General features: G+C 48.4%; 1 protein-coding gene across 17 annotated transcripts in view; it reads right to left on the bottom strand.

The window, feature by feature from the left end:
* Positions 1-26,557, bottom strand: part of ZNF618 (zinc finger protein 618) — a 60,497-nt gene extending 33,940 nt beyond the window's left edge. For 3 of the 17 annotated variants that reach the window (XM_053282235.1, XM_053282243.1, XM_053282239.1), the window contains exon 1: positions 25,839-26,557. In XM_053282235.1, coding sequence (XP_053138210.1) covers positions 25,839-26,159 — 321 coding nt within the window. In that variant the 5' untranslated portion in view covers positions 26,160-26,557. The remainder of the gene's footprint in view (positions 1-25,838) is intronic. The other 14 variants (XM_053282246.1, XM_053282248.1, XM_053282247.1 and 11 more) reach the window with 9 other exon arrangements.
* Between the last annotated feature and the right edge of the window lie 676 nt (positions 26,558-27,233).

Genomic DNA, 27,233 nt, shown 5'->3' with positions numbered 1-27,233 from the left:
GATCATAACTGATATGAGCACCCCGCCAACCTTGAAACCTGTGGCAAGTTCTCTCCTCCCCCCAAAACACCGCTCAGCTATACACTTCTCCCCACTTGCCACAGTGATAAAGACAATGTTCTCTGGAGGATTACCGCCTCCCTTTGAAGCGGGGCGGGGGGGGGGCCCCAAGTACCTTTTGTTTAAACACGCCGCGTGCCCCCAACCATTCCGTCTCCTTTTTTGCCAGCTGTCCTCAAAGCCCAAAACGCTCTTGGAAACAAAGTGACTGGCGAACAGAGAGGACACACCTCTGGGGGCGCAAAACAGCTCTTTGGAGGTTGCTGGCTCATATGCACCCCCAATCCGTAGGAGGCAAAAATTCTCCTAATCTACCAAATCATTCTCTTCTTCCTCCCCAACAGTCAAGGAGCCACACCTAAAACTTTACAGGTCAGGATTCTGTACAGTTCCTTCAACAGCTCTGGAAACTTTGGGAGCCATTCAAGGAGGGCTGTAGCCAGGAGGTGCACCTTGGTAGCGAAGTGCATAAATTGATTTTTTTTATTCGATTTGTGCCCAAAACAAATCACCCCAATGTTCCTAACATCACCCCCAAATCTCATGAGCAGAATCAATAGTAGTGTATTTACCTGAATCCAAGACTAGGTGTCCCCCACCCCATACCCCACACCCCAAGTCCTTTCATGTTAGAAATCAGGGGGTCATCTTCAATCCAGAGTCCTGTTCCTTTTTGAGTAAATATAGGCATGACTTGTATTTAACCTCTTGTTTTTAAAGGGGCTTGTCTTAAATTCAGCATCATCTTGTATTCAGGTAAATACAGTAAGGTCAAGAATGATGAAGTCCAACCAGCCGGCTTTAAAGTTTACTCTCTGTATGGCTCTTGAGCACAAATGCTAAAGATGCAGAGAACTGGCCATGGCACAACAATCCTGTAGGGTAGGCCGGAATTTTTATCCCCATATTCCAGGTGGAAGGGCTCGAGGGTGAGGGAGGACACTGGGATGCAAAGCAGCATTTGAACCCAGGACCTCCAAGCTCCACTCTCTTGGCCACGGCACTGCCAGGATCCCAGGGGCCCAGCTGGAAGCCTCGGAAGACGCGAAGCACCAACGGGCTGATCGTAGCCATATTATTTATTATTCTATGTAAATAACACTTATTCATTTTCAAGAATTCCTATCCTGCCCTCCAACCATAAGAGATGCTTTCAAGCAGGATTAAAGCCACCACAAATAAATCTGAACACCACAAATGCAGCAGAGAACTCAAGCTCCAGCAAGAGAGGCAGCCACTGAACATTTAAAAACTCCCTCAAAAACAACTTATTAAAAAGGCCTGCTGGAAAGCCATTATTAATTAGTAGCATCTAATTTGAACTGGAGGAAATACTTAGAAATTAGATTAACAACTAGAAGATATTCACATTTGACATGCTTTTTATTATTACTAGAACCTTGCATACATTGTGGCCTGGGATGATGGGAGTTGTAGTCCATCTGGCCATCCTTTAAGTAGGTGTTGAGTGGAGACGGTCTCAACTAAGGATCGTGACCCATAAACAGGAGATCCACCTATTCAAATCGTGCTCCCTAGAAATCCCCCTCCCCTGGATCCTTTCAGCAAAATCTTCTCGATCTTCTGGAAGGTTTCCGCACATTTTAGTTAAGAGCACGACCACGTCACATGAAAAATGCCCTCTGCACGCCAGGTGGAAATACATCCAGTCCCAGGAGCCGATTTCTTTTTCATTTGTGGATCTCTTCCCAAAGCATTTCCCTCGGTCACATCTCTTTTGACACTGCCCTTCTGTGGCATGTCTTGAACCGACACGAAACTACCCTACGTATGGATCTTTCTGCAATAATTTCCTGCAGCTAAAAGGGGAGGGAAGAGACACACACCCCCGCCACCAAAAAACCATCATTCTGCTTTTCTGCTGGGAAAGCCTTCTGCCTGAAACCCAAGGCAGCTGCAAGGTAGACCAAAAGCCTGACTCGGTGCAAGGCAGAGCTTCCTATGAGCGCTGGAGTTCAGGCCCTTCGCCTGTCAGGGCCGGAGCTGAGCAGATCACTGGAGACAAGCAACCTGAATGTGGCCAAGTCCATAACCGAGCAACGAGTCAGAAGCTTCTTAACAGCCAGAGAAAACCCTGTTGGCTTCAGCTGCCAAGTTGGAAACTGCAATACCTGTTCTGGCCACTGGCAGTGGAGGCGCCAAAAGGCAACAGAGAACCTAAGGCTCCCCAGCTGCTGCTGCTGGACTACAACTCCCATCACCCCCTGCCTCAGAGCGGCCACGCCTGCAATAAAAAGCATACCAGTGCCTGCCTCTCTCTAGCTAACAACGATGGGGTCAGCATCTGAGTCCCACTGGCCCCATTCAAGGCCAACAGCACTTTATTCAACTGGGGCCGTTCTTAGGATTTCATTTCCATCCAGCTTTTCTGTAACGGAGCAAGGTGGCAAGATCATGCGGCATTATCAGTCTTCCAGACAGGCGAGCAAACGTGGAAGGAACCAGTGCAGACCAAGCGTACAACTTTGTCTGGACGAGGCAGATCTTTTCTGGGTGCAGAATATGGACCCTCTTGGTGGCCAGCTTGGATCCCCCACATCTGTCGGAAGAGAGCGAGGGGACCTGGCCCGGGAGGAAATCTCCCCCTCCGTCTCTCAGTCGGATAAAAGGCAGTCAGGCTCAGTAGCGGGAGGCTGGGGAAAGAAAAGGCCGACGCGCCTGCCGACTTGACTCGATCAAAAGATTAACCCGTCGGGGATCTGGGCAGCCCGCTGCAGCCCACAGAGCGAGAAGGAGGAGGCCAGGCTGCTGTGTCTTGATTTGCCCCGTCACCTCGGGACCCCCTCCGCTCCCCCAGACCCCTCCGCGTCCGACGACGCAAGATTTCCTGGCTTTGGCTTCCTCCCCCTCTGCCTGCAACTCTAATTTAAGCTCATTGAAATGAAAAACACTTAACCTTTGGGAGACTTGCTTGCTCTTAATGAATACGGGAGCGGCTCTCTATTCATTATAGCCACGAGGAGGAGAGCGGCAAATCCGCTCCTGCTGCATTAGGCCAACAGAAGAGGGCCGTTAAAAGCCGCACACAGAGAGGACCGGCGGCGGCAGACCTTGCCAGAAAGAAGGCTCCGAGGAGGAGGATGCCCGACAGATTATCTGTGGTTCTTTGAAAACCTGGGGAAAGACGTGACCTCTGATTGCAGCAGCGGGAGCTGGACGGCCTGCCAAAGCGTGCCAGCAACGAGGACGGAGTCCCTCAAATTCAGGCGCAGTTCAAGACAGGGAGCGCAGGAGACTGGGCGGGAGCGAGTCCAGCCTGGCCTGGAACCGCTGCAGCAAGGAACCCGTGGCCAATCTGTTGCTGCCGCCCTCGGCCACCCTCCCAACCGCTCCTTGGGTGATGGAGGATGCTTGCTCCATCACACAAGGATGGAGCAAATGGGCAGCAGAAAGGGAGGGGGCCTTTTTGGTGGTTGCACCTCATTTATGGAACAGCCTCCCCAGTGAGGTCTGCCTGGCTTCATCACTTTGCTCTTTTAGGCGCCAGGTGAAGACCTTTTTGTCCGCCCAGGCCTTTTAAATTCTGATTTTCAGATCTGATCTGACATTTTAACTAATTCTAAAATGAGTTTTCAAGCTGCTTTGTGTTGTATTTTGTAGTTTCTTTTCACCTTTTTTTGTCTGTTATGATTTAATGTGCTATGTATTTTTACTGTATGTTTTAACCCTCTGTCGTTAACTGCCCAGAGAACAATTTGTTATGGGGCGGCTAACAAATAAAGTTCATCATCATGGCTGGTATTTCCACCCAGCCCAGTCAACCCAAAGGCTCCGTTTCACACACGCTTGCTCCCTTCCGTGCCTGAAGAGGGAGCAGAGCTCACGGCTCCAGGCCCCCATCAGAGGAGCATCTAACTGGCGGGGTCACCTGGACCGAGGCGCCAAGATCAAGGCCCTCAGCCACTCTCCCCAGCCATGAAGATCCCACCCCCCGCACAGGGGCAGCCTGAAAGAGGACAAGCCACCCATCAGCCCCACAAGTCAGAGGGGACCCAGCCCACTGCAGGACCCTTTGGAGAAGGCCTGTCACTCCGGCATAGAAAGAAGTAATCGCAGAATGCCACCAATTCCACCACCGCCCATCTCACTCCAGGGAGACTGCGCTGATCACACACAGTTCTTGGTCTTTAAACCAACAAAAAGCACCACCCCAGAACCCACCAGGACGGCCTCATTCCCCTCTGTGCCACTGCACTGAGCACAGGAGTTCTCTTCTCCAGCTTCTTACATTTTATTTCCCCATGGTCTGGGTGCCTACGCATGTGGAGGAGAGAACAACGGAGGCTGAGGCTGGAGGTTTGGGAATGTCATCCGGAGTCAGACTATCCGTCCATTTAGCTTAAAATTGTCTGCACTGACTGGCAGCAGCTCCCTCAGACAAGGGGTCTTGCTCGGCCCTACCTGGAGATGCTGGGGACCAATAGAAAGACCTCCACGTTCCATCCCCGGCATCTCGGGGTGAGGGTGGGGAGGGCTGCCGCTCAATGGGGAAGTCCTCTCTGGAGAACTGCTTCCAGCCAGAGGAGACAATACTAGGCTAGGTGGAGCAGTAGCTTGACCTGGGATAACAGCAGCTGCATATATCCAGCAGGGTCCACACACCCAACACTTCTAGACACCACCCTTGTCAATTACCCTCTGCTGGTCGCCTGGGGCGAGTAAGCCTTGCTCCCAGGTGACCAGACAATCAAGTTCGACTAAAGTGGATCCTTTCCTCTGGCGAAAGAAGGCTAGTTACGACGTTTTCCGGACTCCTTTGCAAGACTGTGTCTATGATGCATTCCTCTGTCCGCCCATTTTTCTCCTCTCCCAACAAGCAATTTTTAAAAAACAATTAACACACACAAATGAATCCTCTTCGGGAGGGTGTGATAGTCTGCAGCTCGCCTTCTGGCGTGACTGTATACCTTTGCTCTTTCATAAAAGTTTAATTTAAAGGAAGAGAACCGGCTCACTCTCCCCAGAGAAGCAAAATTAACAGGGCAACAAATGGTGTTTCCCGTTCCTTTTCAAGATCAAGACGCCTTTGTCGACAAAGGGAAAACCAAACCAGGCCCTTTTTCAAAGCGCAACGGGCAACGAGACCAGCAGCCACGCGGCTGCATGGGGTGGATACTCTTTTGATGCATTAGTCAGGAGATAGAAGAGTTTTCCCCCCACCAGAGTAATAATGGATATGAGCGGCGAAGACATTTGGGAGCGGAAGGGGCTATCGGCCTGAGCGAAAGGCAGAGAAATTTAACATCAAGTAGAGCAGTGCGACTGCGTGGGAGGAGGCCATGGGAAACCCCTTCTACCAAACGAAAACCACAGGGCTCTGGGGGTGCCAGGAGTCAAAATCGACTTGACGGCACACTTTAGAGCAGTACTAAAGTAGGGAGAAATGGATCCAGGAACAATTCTCAGAGGAAGCAGCATTCTACTGAGTCAGACCCTTGGACCATCTAGCTCAGGACCGTCTACACTGACTGGCAGCAGCTCTCCCAGGCTTCAGGCAGGAGTCTCTCCCAGCCCTACCTGGAGATCCCACTGAACTGGGGACCTTCTGCATGCAAAGCTCTTTGAGCCATAGCGCCATCCCCTAAGGGGAATATCTTACAACGGACAGTGCACTCATATAGTCACCCATCCAAATAAAAACCAAGGTGGACCCTGCTTAGCAAAGAGGACAATCCATGCTCGCTACCACAAGACTAGTTCTCTTCAACACCACCCCAAAACACACCCAGGAAAGCAAGAAGTCGCCCTTTGTACACTTTTGTAAAAGTTGTACACTTTTAAGAAATCACACCTCCTGGAAAGCTATTATTTATACGTGCTATCAGTGTAAATCCTGATAACTCAGGGCAGAATTCATGAGGGCAGGGGTTCTCAAAATTGGGCCCCCAGAAATTGTTATAATACAACTCCCATCATCCCCTGCTGCAAAGACCATCGCAGCAGGGGGTGATGGCATCTGTAGTCCAATAACAGCTGGGGATTCAAGTTTGAGAACCCGTGCATTAGGTTATTTCCAGACTAGATTCTTAGCTGTTCATAGTATGCAGCTTGTTTAATATTGGAGGTAAAAAAACAAACACATGCCATAGCAAAATCAAATTTAGGATACCATAAGGAGGAAAGCCCTGCTGAGTCAGAGTAAGGGTGCTCAGGGATAGCCTGCCCTGGATCACCACAAGGGCAGGCTTTGGCATCCTTTGTCCAGAAGAAGTGGAAAAACAGCCCCGTATTTGCTCCAGATATCCCACAAAAATAAATACGGCTGCCAACACACTGACAGCATCCTTGTTCTGATCACAGCCCTATCATTTGACAGAGCAGGGCCCCAGGGGTCAGATTCTGGGGTACCATTAAAGGGCAGCAAACTGTCGATCGCAGCATGGCTTTTTTCTACACCGTCGCACCGTTTGGATTTTGGACCTCAGCTCCCAAATCGTCTTAAGCTTTCTGCCGTGGAACAAGCAAAACCCTCTGTAGAAACCTCCCCGTCTCCGTTCACAGTAGACAGAAACCACAGAAAAACTTTAAAACCCCAGAACAAGAGATGCCCCCTCCCTGCCCTGGCCAGTTAAAAAAGCAACAGATTTATGGTGGAAGGAGCTTGGGTGGGGTAGAGCTGGCTTTGTCCGATGAGTGAAGTACTAACCTGAGCTGGCACACAAACACACACACACAAACATACATTACATACATTTATATCCCACTTTTTCCTCCAACGCGCTCAGAGTGGTGTACATGGTTATGTTTATCCTCACAACCCCCCTGTGAGGTAGGTTAGGCTGAAAGAGACACGACTGGCCCAGAGTCACCCAGTGTGGTTTCGTGGTTGAATGGGGATTTGAACTCGGGTCTTCCCGCCGGCCCTAGTCCAACACTCTAACGGCTCTTCAGTGCCAAATGTGCTGATCTCCGTGCCGCCGGGAGGGCCCTTGGAGGAGATCCCTAGGAAGGGCTACACTTGCCAGCAGTTGGCCTGCAGCCTCCCGGTGCTGGGATTCAAGAGGGCTCCGATTCCCTTAAAGGAGCTCCACCAGCACTGGGCACGGCACAGCATGCATGGCGAGAGCTGTAATCTTGGCACAGTGCTGCCAGGGGGACCGTGCAGAGTTTTCAGCTTTGGCCTTACCCTGAAGAACGCTGCTCGAGAGATTGCAGCGTCGTCGTTCTTTAAATTCCCAGTTTTCTAGGAACTGAACTTTGTGCCATTTAGTTGGGTCAGCTGCCCACCATTCGCAAGCGAACAGCTGGCCTATTTTTGCACAGATGCCGAAGCTGGGAAACCCTCTTTCCGCTGAGTTCAATCCTGCCACAGCGTGCTGGCAAACGCCCGCAAGCCTTCCTCTGCTTCTTCCCCGGGGGGCGCAACGCCAAGCCTGCGTTCGGGCGGCTGCCCGCACACAGCGAGATTCCACCAGCGTGGGTCTCCAATTCCTGCTGGCAAAGCAGCCAGAGCACGCGAAAACGTGCTCTGCAGAAGGCAAAGTGTTGTTAGCGGGGTTTCCTCCGACGCAATTTCTTTCACAATCTCCTACGCATCGCTCAGTTTTGACAATCCAAAAGTGACACCCTCCGGACGCCAAAAATGTCGCCGCTCTCGCAAAAGGGGGACAGAAAACCGGCCAGAGAATCTCGCGTCCAGCAACGGAACAGAAATTAAGACACAGCGCTCCGTTTCCAAACTATCCTGCCCATTTGCCCCTATTCATGTTCAAGGGCCAAACTGTGGCATTCCATTACCATTACATCCAAGGGAGGGTTTTGTGCAAACAAAATAACCCAACAAGAAGATGGCAAAAGCAGCCGGACTGACTGGATGTGACACCTTGACAATGATTTGTTGTTGTTGTTGTTGTTGTTTTAAAGAAAGCACCAAAATCTCTTTTACACCCACACAGGCTACATCATGTTGCCGCAAAAGTGAAAAGGAAGACGCGGGAAAGAAGCAGGCATGCCGGTTAGCTCAGATACTCTGCACCTGGCCCCACAGACCAGAAAATACCTTTTTGAAACAGGAAGGTTCTGGACCTTTCTCCCATGCACATACCAGGATCTCACACTTCAAATCCATTAAAAAATATATAAAATAACCAATTCCTGGACCTCTTTTCCAAGAGTGCCTGCCTGGTACCACCTCCCTCTGCCCTTTCAACCCCCCCTCCCTTCAAAATCCATGAAATCGTTGCATTAGCCACACATCTGCATCCTCTCTCTACTTTCCCCTTCCTCTCTTGAAGTTTAGATTGTAAGCACCTTGGGGCAGAGGCCTGCAGTATTCCCAGGGCCTTCAGCTATTGTGGCTGGGGATGATGGGAGTTGTAGTTCAACATCTTCAACTTCCGGAGGGGCCCCCAGGTTGGCCCCATGCCCTGCAGATTTATGTTGACTCAGAGATGTGGGATTGATTTGGTAGCACTTCTAAAGACAGGCAAGTCCAGCATTTTGACTGCCAGGAATGGCCAGCAAGATGTCTCTGGAAACTCCCAAACAGGGTCGGAATGGAACAGCCTCCTCCCGTCGTCTGCCCTGGCACCTGCTGCTCAAAGGTACACTGCCTCTCAACATGGAGGCTCACCATCCTGCCCGAGAGGGAGCCAGCGATGAGACCAACCCACCAAGACCTTGACACATCCTTTCCAGAAGGGCGTCTGGCCACCATATCCGGGAGACTTCTGCCCATGAACCGAGACACACAGTCACCGCCAAGCCAATGGCGAAAGCGCATTTGCTTGCAGTACCCGGAAGACACCACGCACAGCACACCAGGGAACCAAGCGGACGATGGTTGAGAAAGCACCTCTTGGTACATTTCCTGCAACAACCCTCAGGCCGGCCAAAGCCCTGGGAGGTGTTGAAACGAAGAGGAGCCCAAGCGTTGCTCTCTCTCTCTCTCTCTCTCTGTGCGGAAATCTTCCATGGGATTTCAGTGGCAAGTGGAGGAGGAGGGAAGCCCCCCCCCATGCCACTGAATGTTCAGAGAAGCAGGAGAAGACAGTTCAGAGAGGAGGGGAGGGGAGCTGGGCTTGTGGCCGGGAGCATGAACTGACCCCTTGACTAAGCAGGGGGTGCCTTGGTTGGTTTTTGGACAGGAGACTACATGTGAACACTGTGAGCTCTTCTCTTTAGGCGATGGGGCCACAGCTCAGAGGGAGAGCCTCTGCTTTGCCTGCAGGAGGTCCCCGGTTCAGTCTCTGGCAGCATCTCCAGGGAGGGCTGGGAGAAGCTCCTGCCTGGAACCTCAGAGAAGCTGCTGCCAGTCAGTGTAGACAATCCTGAGCTAGAGGGCCTACCCATTTGATTCGCTACAAGGCAGCTTCCGGTGTTATGAGAACTGACCCATCTTCTCTGAAGTCAAGATGCTGACAACTCCTGGAGACTTGGCCTGTAGCTTTTTTTTAACCACAACTGCCTTTAGAAACAGGCCCCCCTGCCCAATAAATATTTTAAATAAAAAAAAAATTTTTTTTTCTTCTTTTTAACTTTCGAACTGAAGGCTGATCCTGGCACTCCCAGATAAAAGCCCACAGCCTGCCTCCGACATTCACTGAAACCTCCCCCAACATCGTTCAAAGTTCAAATATTTCATTACGATACTTGAAATCATTTCACAATAAATGGCTAACACATTTGCCTCTGTCACCAGCAGAAGAGCCAAACCGCTCAACGACTGAATCACTTCTGGTGATGGTTCTAATACGGCCAGTGCTTTAAAAATACTCGGTCACTTTCTGATCAGCCGGTTCAAGATTACGGTTGTCCAAGAGAGCACAACTCTGGCCCTCCAATTCTTGTGGACTGGCAGCAACCTCCATTCCCAGCTAGGGATGAGGGGAATGGTAGCCAACATCTGCAGGAAGGCTGCTGTTTCAGGACCCTTGGGATTGCCAAGGCTTGAGCCGAACCCCACAGCTGCAGCTTTAATACCAATCACCAGGCGCTCACATAAACCCTTGCAGTGGTCCCTCACACAGGGATTCCCAGATGCTGTTGACTACAACTCCCATCATCCCCAAGCAAAAGCCATTGCTGCTGAGGATTCTGGGAGGTGTAGTCATCAACATCTGGGAATCCCTGTTAGAGGGAACACTGACCCCTTGGGTCCACACCCCATACAGTGAACATGGAAGAAACAGGTCTCTCCCTCTGCCTTGGTTTCCCTTCTGTGTTGAACTAGAGATTGTACTTTATTGTTTTTACTCTGCTTCCAAAGCATCCGTTTCTGTGCACAAATTTTCACTGCCTTCTGCCCAAATAATCTGAGGATTCCTGGTGGCAAAATATGCTTTGCTTGCATGCACACACTCTCTCTCTGTGTATACACACACACACACACACACACAGAGAAAGTACTTCTTTATGGAATTCGCTGCATCCCGGTGTGATGGCAGCCACCAATCTAGAAAGTTTTTTAAAGGGCCTGGACAAATGCATGGAGGACCCTGACAGCTGTATATTTCCATCAGGCTCAGAGGGGGAGGCTTCCCTCTTCACCCCAACTGCAGGCTTTCCTGAGGGACCTGATTAGTCACTGCGCGAAGGAGGATGCTGGACTAGATGGGGCTTTGGCCTGATCCAGCAGGGCTCTTCTGACCTCGTTTGGGTTATGCCTACTTCTGGTTTTCAGTTTCTCACCAACTCATTTAGCATAGTGTAGCAGCGAACACGTCTAACCGGAGCTGGATCCAAGCCCCGAATTCAAATCCCCACTTGACCATGACTCACTGGCTGACCTTAGAACCATCACTGACAGCCTTACCTACTTTGTGTTTCTAAGATGCCCTGGTTACTTTTTACATCCTACAGCAAAAACTTCCTTCAGGCATGAAGTTTCTTTCGCAACAGAGTCACACAGCACCAGAGGGGTCCCATCGCCGTCTCAGGCCTGGATTCGGAGAAGAGGGCGCTTAGCGGCAACCAGGAACAGATTGTGTGTCAAAAATAAGCTCCCACTCCTTTAAAAAAATCCACTCCCAGTTTTCCTCCCCAACTTACTTTGTTTCAGCAGCTGGGGGCGGGGGGGGGAGGTTTTTGTTGTTGTGACAGTTAAATAACTTGGAGGTAGATACCTTCCTGAGCCACTGCAGATCACGGCAAGATCTATCCATCCATCCCAGTGCACAAACAATAATGCATAGCTTGCACATCTCACCATGGGGAATGGCACACAGGTTCTACGGCAGACATTATAACCCAGCACAGAGCGGCTCAGGGAGAAATCACTCAACTGCCTCGTCGTTATTCTTAGCTTTTTTGCTCATCTGTCCAGTCCATTTGCCCCATCAAATATTGACATAAATGCTCTGAAAAGCCAATAGTTTCCATCACAAATCCAACAGGAGACAATCCTATGCCCAGGCTTTGGGGGTCCCAGAGAGAGAGAGAGAGAGAGAGAGAGAGTGAGAGAGTTCATCTACAATCCTTAATTCAGTGCCAAGTTAAAAACAAAGCACAAACTTGCCAAAACTGAAGCACAGCTGGGCTTACTCCCAAGTAAGCATGTGTAGGGCTGCAGCCAGGCCCACCTAGCAGTACCCACCGCAGCCAAAACGCCAAACCTCCACCCTCCCTTCGTTTGCAAATGGGGGGTAGCAATGCCCAGGTGTTCAGAGTTTTTCAGACCTTCCAGGGATGCGATGAAGAAGCTCAAGATAAAATGTGCGTAAAGAAATGCAGCTGCTTCAAAGGTGGTTCAAAAATGCTAAGTCAGGTCCCCAAACTTCCCAATGACCCAGACACACTCCCCAATGCCAAGCAAAAAAAAAACATAAAGCTTTGGGGAATGATTCAGGTAAAATTTATCTGCTTTCAGAGGACCTCTCCCACAGTACGGCTTTGAGAAGCAGTGTCCTGGGCATTATCCTGAGTAACGCCCTATTCACATGTTATGTTCAACACACTAACAGTCATAGGAACATAGGAAGCTGCCATCTGCTGAGTCAGACCACTGGTCTATCTAGCTCAGTATTGTCTACACAGACTGGCAGCAGCTTCTCCAAGGTTGCAGGCAGGAGTCTCTCTCAGCCCGATCTTGGAGATGCTGCCAGGGAGGGAACTTGGGACCTAGATGCTCTTCCCAGAGCAACTCCATCCCCTAATGGGAATATCTTACAGTGCTCACACTTCTAGTCTCCCATTCAAATGCAACCAGGGCAGACCCTGCATGGGACATGTCATGCTTGCTACCACAAGACCAGCTCTCCTCTCTTTGTCGTTACATAGGAGCATAAGAAGCTGTCTTATACAGAGTCAGACTCTTGGTCCATCGAGCTCTAGGTTGTCTACACTGTCTGGCAGCAGCTCTCCCAAGGTTTCAGACAGGGATCTCTCCCAGCCCTACCAGGAGATGCTGCCAGGGAGTGAACCGGGGACCTTCTTCATGAAATGCAGATGCTCTTCCACTGAGCTATGGCCCTGTCCCCGAAGGGAATATCTTACAGTGTGCATAGGCAGTTACCCATCCAATAACAAACCAAGAAAGACCCTGCTTAGCAAAGTGGACAACTCACACTCACTACCACAAGAACAGCTCTGTTCCCAAGGTCCTGGATCCAGTTCAACAAGATTCTGGATTCTCCAAGCTTGGGGGCATTTCACCCCATCCTCAACAATTCCAAACATATGAACTAAGTTGCCTTAGTCAAATCTTCGGTCCACCTCATCCAGTGCTGTCCATTCTGACTGGTAGCAACTTTCCAAACATCTTTCCCAGCTCTTCTACCAGAGATCCCTTTAGACTGGAAACACCAAGGATTAAGCCTGGGATCTTCTGTTCCACCACTGAGCTATAGCTCCCCTCCTTGCAAAAGACACCACCACATTCGGGAGAAGAAACCATCTCTGAAGGAGGGGATCGCGTCCAGAACTTTGACGCCATTGTTGTGCTGTCACTCCATGCTAGATTTACAAAACACCAGGCAAAGGGGTGTGTGTACACTCTTCCCCAGCTATGAATGGGCTTAACAAATTCATGCAAATTAATTGCCTTGTTGGAATGAGCTGTGTTCCACACCTACTATTACAGGAGAGGAAATTAAAAATAAAATAAAGCCATGCCCCCTCAAGCTTTGCAGAAGAGGCAGGGAGATGTAGTTTACTGTCAAAGACAGCACCGGAGACCAGCGCGTCCCCTAACAGTGATTCCTTGCATAATGAACATGATAAAAAGGATCACTAATTACTATTCCCTCGTCCCAAACAAAAACCAAAAAAGAACGCCAGAAAGAATCGATGGTGGTTAATGCAAAGTCAACACTTCCAGAGGTAGCTGGCACATGACAAAACCAATCTGCTGGCATGCCAAATAAAATTCACAACCATCAAGCAATGTTGTGGCACACAACAAGCGAAGGAAAACAAAATAATACAAAAACAAAATATTTTGAATCAATTTGCTGTGTTCACATTCTACAAATGGATACACTGTTGCAAAAATTCAGGTTACAGTTTCAAACCTTCAGAAGAGAAAAAAAAACCCACAATTTTTTGTTTAAAGTGCTGATTTCCATTGATGTCACGGCAGACTCTCTAGTTTGCATAATCAAAAATTTATTTAACTGTCTATCACATGTAACACCAGAAAGCGAGCGAAGGCTGAATTAGGAAGAAGGCAGGGTACAGAAGAAAACAACGGATAATTATTGTGGCCCAAATGTGGGTAGTTCTTTTGAATAAATACTCCCAAATCCTCACCACCCTGCACCCCAACAGGGCACTGGTCCCTAGAGCTTGGGCAGAGACTTCTAAGCCACACCAATCTTCTGCTTCAGGCACAGATTTCTCTTGACATTGTGTGGCTGACCCTTCTCCTGAGCAGCCACAGTGTTTGTGAACATTCCGTGCCATCAAAGCCCGCAGGCAGGCCCCGCAAGGTGATGTTTAATGCAGAAAGGGCGGGCTAAAAAGAAAGCAAGCAACTACCCAAGGAAAGACCAGCCCCCCCTCCACCCCACCCCAGCCTCCTCCTCCTTAATTAACCTACATCATCCAGACTACGTGGTGCCAGAAGAGGGAAGGCGAGCACAGGAAGGCCCAAGACGCCAAGTTGCCTCCAGAGCAGCTGGCAGCAGGTGCTTCACGCAAACAGGCTCGCAAGGGAAGGGAACCACCCCACACCGGACGGAGTAGGCCTGCTGGCTTTCCTTTGGTGGGGAGGGACACTTTCCAACAGTGTTCCCTCTAAGGCATGCGTGTGTTCACACGTTTTTTGATGTCCGCTCAGTTAATTTTGGATCCCGCTCAGGTTTAATCCAGAAGGTCCCTCTCTGAATGCACATGGTGCGCTCACACTGCCTGGATACTGCCGCCCAGAACAAAACTCATTCCGCACACAGACAAAAAGAATTAGAATTGGGAATTGCTTTCCAACCCCAAATACAACGCGCCCAGTTCAAACAGGGATAGCCAACTCCTGTGTTTGGGGGGAGAGTCGTCTGACTCTCCAGTCTGGGGACTAGATTCATAGGAACCAAGGAAGCTGCCACATACTGAGTCAGACCCTTGGTCCAGCTCGCTCAGTCTTGTCTACACTGACTGGCAGCGGCTTCTCCAAGGTTGCAGGCAGGAATCTCTCTCTCAGCCCCATCTTGGAGATGCTGCCAGGGAGAGAACCTGGAACTTTCTGCAGGCAAGCAGGCAGGGGCTCTTCCACTGAGCTACAACCCCATCCCCTCCTAAGCCAAGGGAATCTCTCACCGTTCTCACCAACGTAGCCTCCCATCCAAATGGGACCCTGCTCGGCAAATGCATGCCTGCGACCACAAGACCAGCTGCCCTCGTGTTTTATGTGAGGATGGGACTCCTATTTCATCCGATCAAGTGGCCACCAACCACCTTGCGAGGGAGGCTGGGCTGCAAGAGTGACCGTCTGCCATCACCGCGCAAGCTTCATGACCTCCCAGGGATCTGAACCCAAGCCCGCCCAGGCCCAGCCCGACACTGACCGCCTCGCAAGCCCGGCTCCTAAGGGCTTTCTGCGGGGACAGCTCGGGAAGTTTTTCACACCCGGCTTTTCGTTCGCATCTATCTCTTCCGGAATGGCGGGTGTGCATTCACCTATCGGCCAAAGTCCCTGCAAGCCAAAGTCAGGGAGCACTTCACACACAATCCAGCTTTTTCATGGCATGTGAAGAGTGTAAAGTGAGTGAAGTTGTGCCGCTGAGTCGGTGTCGACTCCTGGCGCCCACAGACTAGCCCTGTGGTTGTCTTGGGTAGAATACAGGAGGGGTTGACCATTGCCGCTTCCCACACAGTGTGAGATAATGATGCCTTTCAGCATCTTCCAAGATCACTGCTGCTGCCCGATAGAGGAGTTTCCCACAGCCTGGGAAACATACCAGCAGGGATTCGAACTGGCAACCTCTTGCTCCCTAGGCAAGCTACTTCCCCACTGTGCCATTAGGTTTAAAAATCCATTTTTTGCGTTGTTTTTTTTGGGGGGGGGGAATTCAAACTCATAGTAAAGCCTTGCAGTAAAGGCTGGAGGAGCGAGAATCTGGCCAGCAGCAGGCTCTGTCCCTCGCAAGGCCTGCTCGAGTGGCAGGTTCAGAGGCCTGAGCTGGGAATGTTCTGGGGAGGCTGGGAGTGGCCAAGAAAGAGGAAGGCAGGAAGGTCCGCAGGTGGGCGCTGGAAGGCAGGGGGGTGCAAAGAAGCCGGGAGGGCCCTTCCGAAGTGGACGCCGGCTGGGAACTAGCAAAGCAGCTCTTCCGGAAATGTTAGACTGGGAAATATCCCAGTGCCCTCAACCGGAGGAAGCCAACCGGAGGCTCTCTGGCTGTGGCTAGACTACAACGCCCATCACCCCCCGCCAGACTGCTGGGAACTGCCCACTTCCGCTGGTACGTTCCCATTCATCCATGGCAGTTCTAGAAACGGATAATGTTCTGCAGAAAAAAAAGAAAGCAGTGGAAATAGCTTTCCTGTATGGGAAATGTTCTGCAGAAAAATACCCACCCCGACACCACTGCTCCTTCAGTAGAAGATTTCCTTCTACCAATGTGGTCTCACGAAGAAGGAACCCAAATGAAGGAAGCCAGCAAAAGCCTGCAAAAAGGTTCACGTTGCAAGGATCTCGAGCAGCTGCCTGTCAGAGCAGACAAGACTGCTCTAGATGGACCAATCGTCTGACTCAGCAGAAGACAGCTTCCTAGGGTCATCAGGAGCGCCCACAGCCCACGGCCTTATTCAGAGTCAAAAGAAAACAAAACCCTTCATTCACTATGTAAGAAGGAGTCTGATGGGAGTACGGGCAACATTTAAAAAATGGCTGGCGTGTAAAACTCCACTATGGGTATCCGCAATTGAGGCTTTGGCACGTAAGGAGATAAATATGCAATCTGAATGGGGTACTTACAGGGATTTGTTATATTTTCAAGAGAAGGGCTGTCAATTAAAAAAATTAAATGAAGTACACAATTTGGTTAGTAATTGGTTTCAGTATCATCAGTTAAATGAAATTTATAAAAAGGATCTTAAGGTTGGGTTTGTGGCTCAAATGTCGAATTTTGAGAAGGAGCTGTGTGAAAATGATGCAAGATTAGTCTCTAAGATGTAGAAGTTGTTGCTTTTGGAGGAGACAAGAGATGAAGTGGTCAAAACGAGTATGATAAAAAGGGCTCAAGATGTGGGTCATAATATAGATATGGCTGCTTGGGAAAAATTATGGAAAACTGATTTCAAGTTTACTGCATGTTATAGTAGAAAATAAAATTATTATAAGGTGATGTATAGGTGGTATCTGACACCAAAAAAAATAGCGTTGATCTATAAAAATGTTTCAAACAAATGTTGGAAATGTGGAGAATGTGAAGGAACTTTTTCCCATATGTGGTGGTCATGTGGGAAGGCAAAGGCCTTTGGGATATGATATACAATGAGCTGAAGAAAATCTTTAAAGTGACATTTCTTTAGAGGCCAGAATATTTCCTGCCGGGAATAACTGAAAGAGAGTTCTCCAGAAGAAATTCAACATTTTTAATGTATGCAACCACGGCGGCCAGGATAGTATATACACAAAAACAGAAAGACACTAAAATGCCCTCAAAAGAAGACTGGTTGATAAAATTTTTGGAATATGCCAAGATGGCAAAGCTTACAGCACTTATAAGAGACAAAAATTTGCAATGTTTTAAAGAAGACTGGGAACCATTTTTTGCTTTACTTAAAGAATAATTTTTCTAATAGGGACTTTTCAGTAGGGTTTGAAATATAGTAATAATAGCAGGTTGGGTTGGGTAAAACCAAGTAGTATTGTGGAGTATGTATATTTTGAATTATTATAGCAATGGTTTCTACGTATAGTTACTGTGAACCACGCAGACAGGTAAGCAGGAATTCAATATTCACTTATGTGTAGAAATTAGAATGCAATTTGAATAGAAAAGCTATTGTAAAATCCAATAAAAATTTAAAATGAAAAAAAAAAGTAAGAAAACAAAACCCTGCTTGGATTCAGCAATATGTCAGCGCATCAAAAAAAAGTATCCAAATATTATATAAGAATATTTTAATACAATAAAAATAAAAACGTCATGGTTTAAAAACACTGTCCAACTATGCAAGAAATGATAAAACTGGATCAGTAAAAATATACCTATAAATCTCAATAAAACTAATACAAAATGGTTATTGAGATACTCTCCGTATTACATGTGCAATACACATACGGGTTCTAGTTGCTGGATGAGGACTGGGTATGTCGCATGGATCAGATACCTCACTCAATCGACAGCACAAGATCACTAGAACACAACCCTGGGAATACTCATCCACACTTCTCCCATTTAATGGACGATTTTGAAATGAACTACTGGACTTAATATGGAGAGTATCTCAATCACCATTTTGTATTAGTTTTATTGAGATTCATAGTTATATTTTTACTGATCCAGTTTGATAATTTCTTGTCTAGTTGGACAGTGCTTTTCAACGGAGTGAGATCCTCAGGAGCACTGACGGCTCCCCCTGGCAGCATCTCCAAGTCAGACTTGGAAAGAGCCCTGCCTAAAATCCTGGCACGCTGCTGCCAGCTAGTGTACACCGTGCTAAGCTAGATGGACCAACAGTCTAGTCCATAGTCGTTTCCAAGAGATGCTCAGAGCACAGACAGCTCCAGCCAATGATCCCAGCCATACGCAAGATGGAGAAGAAGACCATCATCAACTGCCAACCTAAACTGGAGGTGGGACCTCTTTAAGGTGGCCAAACCCGGACTTTCTGGCTGCTCCAGACTGGGCCCTTGACCCTGACGCTATTCAATGAGCGCTATTCAAACATTACACAGAATAGTACCACTGAAAGTAGACTTGACCAATCTGGACTCTCCAAGGAGTACATGCATACGATAAAGACAATTCTGTCCCCATGCTTAATATTTACATTTCCAAGTCTGTGCTGTGCCCTGTGCCGGGGTCCATGCATAAAGGGGTCTATACACACATCCATGTCTTTGTGCGAATGTGTGTCCATTTTGACGTGAACTTGGGTGCAGGATGCAGCGAATGCAGGATACAGGTAAAGCGCGGACTAAGCATGTGTTGAACATAATGTCTGAATAACTTCATGAGCATACACAGATTGTACTTGGATTGAGCACAACGTCTGGATATGGATACCAACATCTCATGTGCAAATTACGCAGCAAGCTCAACTTAAAACAGCCAGGTTCGCACTGCTTTTTAGGAGAAGTTCATTCGTTTCTTTCCACAAGAGGGCATTACATGCAGCCCCAAGAAACCTGAATCCACATCCCGTCTCTGCCACTGACTTATTCCACGGCCCTGGGCAATTCATCCACACTCTGCCTTGAGCCTCCACCTGAAAAATAGGTTTCAGCAACCTATTTTGCAGGGCACAACAGGGAAATGACTTGATTATCAAGCCAGAGGTTGCCAGTTCAAATCCCCACTGGTATGTATGGGGAACACTTATATTGGGCAGCAGCGATATAGGAATGCTGAAAGACATCATCTCATACTGCGCAGGAGGCAGCAATGGTAAATCCCTCCTGTATTCTACCAAAGACAACCACAGGGCTCTACTGGAAACGTGAGAAAGGCTAGCAAGGGACTTGCCACAAGTTGCTTCAATGCAAATGGCCAGGGAGGTATCTCAATTTCTGGGAGTCCAAGCTTTCTTCTGAATCTCTCCACAATGGGCAGAACCCACGTTTGCACGTGCCACAACGGGGATGCCTGAAATTTCCAAATCCTGCCTCCAAATTAGCAAATTTCAACTGCGGGTGACAAATACGAATTGGAGAAGTCAGTATTTGGGGAGCCCGTTTGCATAGCTTTATGTGGGCACCTGGGCTGGGAACTTTCCTCAGATGGTCTGCACAGCTGCAGTGGGTCAAAGAGGCCATTAGTCCTGAGGCTTTAAAATATTTAAGCACTGTCCCATCAGATCACACCAAAGAGCCTTTAGTCAAAAATTCTGTAGCCAGCCAGAAGTTTCTGGGAAGCTCACAAGTGGGACATGAAGGCCACTGGCCACCCCAGTTAGTCTGCAGCATCTGACAGTCTGAGATAGACTACCCCTAAACATGGAGGTCTAGTGCCCAAGGCTAATAGCCATCAATCAATCTGCCCTCCGCACACGTTTCTAGCTATTTTGTTTAAGCCGTGCAGGTTAGTAGCCAGGTAGTGAACGTCACCTGCAATTCCAACATGCCAGAAGCAATTATTTCGGAGACGTGGTTGCTGCCTGCCTGCCTGCCTGTTGAAGCTCCAGCAACTGACAGAGCCAGAAAAGAAGTCAAAATTCAACACTTGGGTACTTTCCATCTGCCCAGTTATAAAGCAGTGAAAACCCCGGGGCAAGGACAGCCAAGCGATGGAAAACTACCTTTTTTCAAAAATAGATTTTTCCAGTCCTCCAGGAATGGGAAAGAAATATTCAGTATCGTTTGAACTCAAGCAATGATAAACTCATGTTGCCTGTACATAAAATGTACGTTGCCTGTCAACGAGGTGGCCCTGAGCTTTCCATGCTGGAAACAAAAACTAAAACAAAAACCGCTTCTCATTTTGAAATTATTTCTGCCTTGGAAATTTGTTTTCAAAAGGTTTTAAACCCTTTTTCATGCAAGGGGGAAAAAATAGCAATTTGCACGACTCAGTGAATTTTAGAATGCAGAGTCTCCAAGGCACTGTGGGGCTGCATATCTTACAGCCAGAGTGTAGTGATTAAAGCACGGAGAACAGGACGGCAGAGACCTGGGTTCGAATTCCGATCACTCATGAAGCACAGTGGCTGACCTCGGGCCAGATGTTCTCAGCCTGGCCTACCTCACAGGACCTAGGAGCATGAAAGGGAGGGTGAAGGGACCATACAGTATATGCCACCCTCAGGGCTCCCCAGAGGTATTCAGCTAACTAGGGTGTTTGTTCTGATCCAGCAGGGCAGAACAGCAGCAATTCTGAGGACTGTCAACAGCGATTAGCCAGGAGACCTACACTGAACCTCCACATTCTGAGGCGCTCTACCTTTGAATACCAACTCCCTAGGCGTGTCCCTACCCAGAGACATCTGGTTTTTTAATTTTATTTTTATTTATTTTTACATTTATATCCCGCTTTTCCTCCAAGGAGCTCAGAGCAGTGTACATAGTTATGTTTGCTTACCCTCACAACAACCCTGTGAGGTGGGTTAGGCCGAGAGATACATGACTGGCCCAGAGTCACCCAGTGAGTTCCATGGTCGGAATGAGGATTTGAACTCAGGTCTTCCTGGTTCTAGTCTGACACTCTAGCCACTACGCTATGCTGGCTCCTTGGTTGCCCATTGTGAGAAGCAGGAAGCTAGATCAGACCCTGTGGTGCGGTGCAGCAGGACTCTTCCTATGGTCTGATAATCAATAGTTAGGAATGAAGCCTCCATGTTCAGAGGCAGCCTCCCTCAGGATACCAGGCAACAGCAGGGAAATGCTAATGCCCATGCCATCCTTATGGGCATCCCGGAGAAATCCTTTAACCGCTGTGGAAAACAGGAGACTGGATTAGACCAGCCTTTATATTGTCAATCTCTCTGGCTTCAGGGCTCCCAAAAACACTGTTTTGAGGAATACCAACACAGCAGACAGAATATTGCTGATGGAAGACCTGAACTGAATCTGAATGGGTAGCTTTGGTCAATTCCATGTGTGCAAAAGCTATCTCTCTTTGGCCCACCTGGCAGGGCTGTTGTGAGGATAACACAGGCCGAGCAGCACTCCTTGGACGGGAGATGAGATGTAAAATGCAAAAATGAAACTGAAGTTCATTCACTATGGGGGGGGGGGAGGACCATGCTACAGCTATAAAAACACCACCACTAAATACAGCTATTAATGTTGTCGATACTATTACTAAGATTGCCAGCACTGCCAATACCATTAAAATGTGCCGTCAAGTCAATTTCGACTCCTGGCGCCCACAGAGCCCGGTAGTTTTCTTGGTAAAACACAGGAGGAGTTTCCCATGGCCTCCTCCCGCGCAGTATGAGATGATGCTTTTCAGCATCTTCCTATATTGCGGCTGCCCAATAAAGTACCAGTGGGGATTTGAACTGGCTACCTTCTGCTTGTTAGTCAAGCATTTCTAATCATATTAGCAATTATATGGGGAACATCAGAATGCTCATAAAATCATATACACCTGAGGAATTCTTAAAAACAAGCCAGTGAGGTAAGCCTATTAGCTCCAAATTGACAGCCAGGGTGGTGTACTGGAGTGTTGATCTAGAACTGGGGAGACCAGGACTCAGTTCCCACATAGCCACAGAAATTATGGGGGCAGCCCTGGACCGGTCACTCTCTCTCTCTGCCTAACCTACCTCACAGGGTTGTTGTGAAGATTATATGGGAGGGGAGGCCATTCTGCACTTCTTAGAGGACAGAAAAGATAAATATCTTCATTATATTAATAATAAAATAATAATAATAATAATAATAACAATTATTATTATTATTATTATTCCACCTGTGGCAAGCTGTTCTCTCTACCTTAGCATATTATATTATTAATATTATTATTAAAAACTAAGGTAGAGAGAGAACAGCTTGTCACAGGAATAAAAATAAAATAAAATAAAATAAAATAAAATAAAATAAAATAAAATAAAATAAAAAATTAAATAAAAATTAAATAAAAATAATAATAAGGCTGATGTTGAAAGAGAACAGCATGTCATGGGTAAGACTCAAACCATGGACAACCTGTCTCTTAGTTGAGCTCTTAATCGTATCACCTGGCCAGATTAAAGTCCATGGTGACAATGGATGCCTCAAACATGAAACATTAATTACAGCTTCACCCCCAAGGCGGGAGCTTCAACTGAAGTGGTGCTTTGGAAGAAGCCAACCCATTTATTTATTTTTTAATTAAGCCAACCGCATGCAAGAGGCCTGGTTGGCAACTCATTTTACCAGGGAGGGGCCAAGGACTCAACAGTGCCATCTCTAAAATGGACAGTAGTGAGTCAGGTGGCTAAACCACCATTCTCTATCCAAACATCACTTCCCTTTTTCAAGGGCCCCGGCGGCACCATTTCCGGAGGAGCCGGGTTTGGCCTGGGGACCTCCAGTTGGCGATCTGTCCTCACAGCAGCCGGCTTTTTTAAGACGTTAAAATGTTAGGAGAGCTAGGTGAATATTGATAGAAAGCAGTCCCCCACAAACACATATACGCCACTAGTAGTTTCGTGCACAGACCCAGCTACAAATGGTGCCCGGCCATTTTCCAAACTTAAATTCCCCATTGCACAATCTTCTACAAGCGTAATTCAGCCTCTTTGTCAACGCACCAACACATTGAGGGTATCCTTTACTCCAAATCAAAATAAAATTGCTCCGGGTTGATCAACATCCCAAGGTCGGTGATAAATCTCTCTCCTTCCCTAACACTAAAAAACGCCCGTAGACCTTCCAAGATGCAACGGTGAGCAAAACCAAAGTCTCCCGTCACAAAGCACAAAATTAAATTTTTTTTAAAAGAAAGAAAATCTGAAATTTGAGGACTGCTCCCATATCATCTTAAAATTGTTTTGACGATAGGGCCAGGGATGATCCAGGCACCATGGTAGGAAACCATAAATAAACCAGTAACCAGAGCTTGCTTGGTCCAATGGAAACCCAGCAAAATATGCGCAATGCCCAAATGTGGCAAGCTGAATTTCTTGCATGAGGTTAATCAACGTTCTTAAGCAACATTATTTTGGCCTCCTTTTATCCTGCAGGAAGAGTCACCAGGAAGAAGGATTTTTCTAACTGTTGCAAAAAGTAAAATAAAACAAAACTGAATGTCAGTTGGTGTGTGTGCTTTTTTAAAAAAACTGCATGTTTTACTGTTGTTCTGGAAGCTTCTATAATGACACACACACACACACACACACACACACACACACACACACACACTAAAGTGGAGGAGGGGGGAAGGACAGGATTGGTCAGAAGCCGACTCTTCAATTACACCCCCTCCCTCCTGCTTGCAGCTGAATGACCCGACTGTTCAATTCAGCATTCAATTTCAAATCAGAGAGCAATTACACAAAAATTAACAAATCATCAACTTTTTCCTCAGGATTTTGGGGTTTCCCCCCCTTGAAATTCTGAATTTTTTTGTTTTTTTAATTTTAAATTCAGGCTGGGGAAAAAAAAGTTTTAAATTTTCTAAAACATTTGCCAGAATGGAGGTTCTTGGTTCAGGGGGTGGAAGCTGCAGAAAAGAGTTCTGTGCTCCCAACACAGAAATGCCCTTTTCAGATGCACTATTGCAGCTGTGGAGTCGGCCATCTTGATATTTTGTTCCCATTTTAAAGTGGAGACTCAGAAGATTTTTTTTTTTTTTCAAATTCAGTGTTGACCTGTTCTTTTTCCACTCTCTCCTCAGACGCAGGAGCTGCAGTGCTTCTTTTCCCAGAGATTTGCATGGCTGAAAATTCTCCAGAAAAAAAGAAACTCAATTTCCTTTTCAACTACAAAACTCAAAAGGCAATTTTCTTGCCACCTCAAGCTCCTGGGGGCTGCCCAGGATAAGCTACCATCGTACAAGATTATGTTGCAAAATGCAAAGTAATAAGTGTTGGTGGGAGGAGGGGGGGGAGAAATTTCCTTATTTAGTTACAGGAAGGAGGAGAAAATAAAGGAGGAATTTTTTAGTTCATTAGAGAACAGTGCAGTTTTGTAATTTTATTCCTCCTTTAAAAAAAACAACACCCTTGCAACTACAGTTTTTCCAAACTATTTGTTATTTTGCATGCTTGATTAACATAATGGCACATTTATACAGAAAGTATTGCACAGAAGTATTGATGACATTCAGAATATTCAGAGTTGTGTGTAGGCAGACCACTACAAAGGGGGGTTTCTTCCCCCTTTAGTTGAAAAAAAAAAAGATTGAAAACAAAATGCAAGAATTGTGCTTCAATGATGCCTGCAGCAAACAAGGTTCAGAAAATATATGGCATTTCAGAACAAAAGGAATAACTGAAATCTTACATTTAACCCTCAATGACATTTCAGTTCTCGCTAGCCTTTAAAACAGGGTTGCTTCCAATTAGATTTGCATAAAATCCTCACACCAAACCCCCCCCTCAAATTTTGGGGTGTGTCCACAGAAATTTCCTTTTGATTCTTTTTTGGGGAGGAAAACACAAAACCAGAACCTTAAGACAAACTTTTAATTGAGATAAAAACAAAGCCATAATTGGTGTTTGTTTTACTGCCTGGGTGTTAAGACAATTCAAATTTGCAATACATCCAATTCCTAATTGCTTTAGCAGAATTCTTCCAGCTTCTCCAAACCTGATCATTTCCCTAGAAATGTTCTGCTTTTCTCCAAGATAATTTCCTTTCCAAACACGACTGAGGATCAGCATCTGGTTTTCCCCAGAAAAACACCCGATTCCATTCAAATTCTAGTTTAATTCAATTTGCATATTAAAAAGACTCCTGCTCTAAAACAAATTTTGCTGGCAGTCACCAGAACCCCACACTGGGCTGTTTCAAGGGTAGATTTCCAAACCCAGAAAAGGAAAAAAACGAGAGAGAATAATTTTAAACTACTCCAAACATCTCCAGGACTTAAAGTTTTGCTTCTGGGGGAAAAAAGAAATAGGAAAGATTTCTTTTTTTTCCTCCAATTTTAATTTCTTTCTCTCTCTTTTTTTCCTATTTACGAAATAGTCTCCTCTAGGTGGCGTCGTTTTAATAGGAAAAAACTACCGTTTGGAGAAAAAATTAGAAAAAAAAAATTGAGAAAGAGAAACCTTGGCCCTGAAAGGCAAAAAATGAGAACTGGGGGCGAAGCGCAGGTTGGGGGCGCACAGAGAGGAGCTCGGGGAGGCTGCTCAGGGGGTGGCCCCGAGGCCGAGCGGGGGTCTCTTTGCGGAAAGCGATGGCCCGAAGAAAGGGCTGGGAGATTTGTGGGAATTTTTTTTTTCATTTTTCATTTTTATTTTTTGCAAAATGTGAATTGGCCAAACTGACATGGCTGCTGCTGTGGCTGCCGTGTGGAGAGACTCTCCGAGGGCCGCTTTTGTGTGGCCCCATCCTGCCGGGGCAGGGGGGGGACCGGGACCGGGCGGCGGGGCTCGGATTCAGGAGCCCCCCCCCCCCGACTCGGCCCGCCCGGGGGCCCCGCTGGGGGCCAATCCGTGCTGGAGGGAGGCGGCGGTGAAGGCAGGGTCCCCCCTTCTTCTTCCTCCTCCTCCTCCCCCCGCCCCGGCCAGGGCGCATGGAACGCGGGGGCGGCGATGCGGTGCGCCCGGGCGCCTTCGCCTGCTGTTACCTGCGCTGCCGGGGCTGCGTCCTCGGAAGGCGAAGCGGCGGCGGGTCCTCCTCCGCTGTTGCTGCCGCCGCCGCCGCTGCCTCCTCCTTCTTCTGCCGCTCCGGAGCCTCCCGGCTCGTTCATGGGGCTCGGCGCGGGCGAGCAGGAAGGCGAGTCCGGCTCCTCCCGGGCCTGCCTGCCGCCCTCGCTGCTGCTGCTGCTGCCGCCGCCGCCGCGCCGCGGTGCACAATGCAGAGCGCCCTCCGCCGCCGCCGGTGCCGCCTCCCCCCCGCTCGCCGCTGCACGGGTGGGCGGCTCGGGCTCCTCCGCCCCCCGGGGCATGGGCCGGACCAGGCTCCAGCCGCCGCCGCCGCGTTCAACACCGCCCGGCCGCCGAGCAGCCTCGCCAGGGAGGAGAACGCGCAGCAGCCAGCGCCGCCAGCGCCATCACTAGAGCAGGAGGAGGAGGAGAGAGGCGAACGAGCAACAGCGGCGGGCGGGCAGGCACAGTCGCCTCCTCCGCTGCCGGAGCGGCCGCGCAGAGGGGGCAGAGTCGTCGCCGGCCCCAGCGCCTCCGCTCCGGAGCCCAGCCCTGCCCGCACCGCACACACAAAAGCGCGCTGCGCCCAGGGCGCGCCGCCGCCAACTTTCGCCAGGCTCCTGCTCCAGCTCTCGGAGGCCCGGCGGCGGCGGCTCCTCCTCTCGTTGCACTCCCACAGATCCCTTCGCCTCCGGATTAACTGGCTGCGGAGTTGGTAATTCGGAGTTAGCTACCAGCCTCGGCTTGGCCCTGGAGAGGCGCTTGGGGTCCCTGCTGGAATGCCACCGGTGGATTTCAACCAAATTAACCCCAATGGGTTTACTGCGGAGTAGCTAATCCGGAATAAATATTGCCCAGCTAGTCTGTTTACTCTTTACAGTACACGCTTTCCTGGGGGTTAACCCCTCCCCAAGCTCCACTGGAGCGGCTGCGATTCAGACAACCCTGGGCCTGAACTGCAGGCGCCTATATATATATACACGTGCTGCTAACATAACACCCATGTAAACGTCTGTAGGATTCCAGCAGATCCTAGGCACTTCTGGCCTTCAGTAAATTCCAGAAGATAATTCACACCGTCTAAATCAATGGGCTTAAGAGGGCAGTCCTGCAACCTGATCCTAGACTGTTTAATCACAGAATGCTGGAAGGGACCTTAAGAGGTATTCTAGCCCCACCCCATTCAGTGCAGAAAACTGCTCCTGCAGCCCTGTCCAGATGTCCAGACTCTAGCAACCTCCAGCAAAGGAGAACCCATCTCTGCCTGGGGCAGATCGCTGCCACCATCCGACAGCCATTCCCAATTAGGAATTTCTTACTAAGGTCTAACCTGATTCCACACCCTTGTCATTCCAACCCACCCATCACAAGAGAGC

The sequence above is a fragment of the Hemicordylus capensis genome, chromosome 17 (genome assembly GCF_027244095.1).
Source record: "Hemicordylus capensis ecotype Gifberg chromosome 17, rHemCap1.1.pri, whole genome shotgun sequence".
Taxonomy (NCBI): domain Eukaryota; kingdom Metazoa; phylum Chordata; class Lepidosauria; order Squamata; family Cordylidae; genus Hemicordylus; species Hemicordylus capensis.
This window is presented reverse-complemented; position numbering and strand designations above follow the sequence as displayed.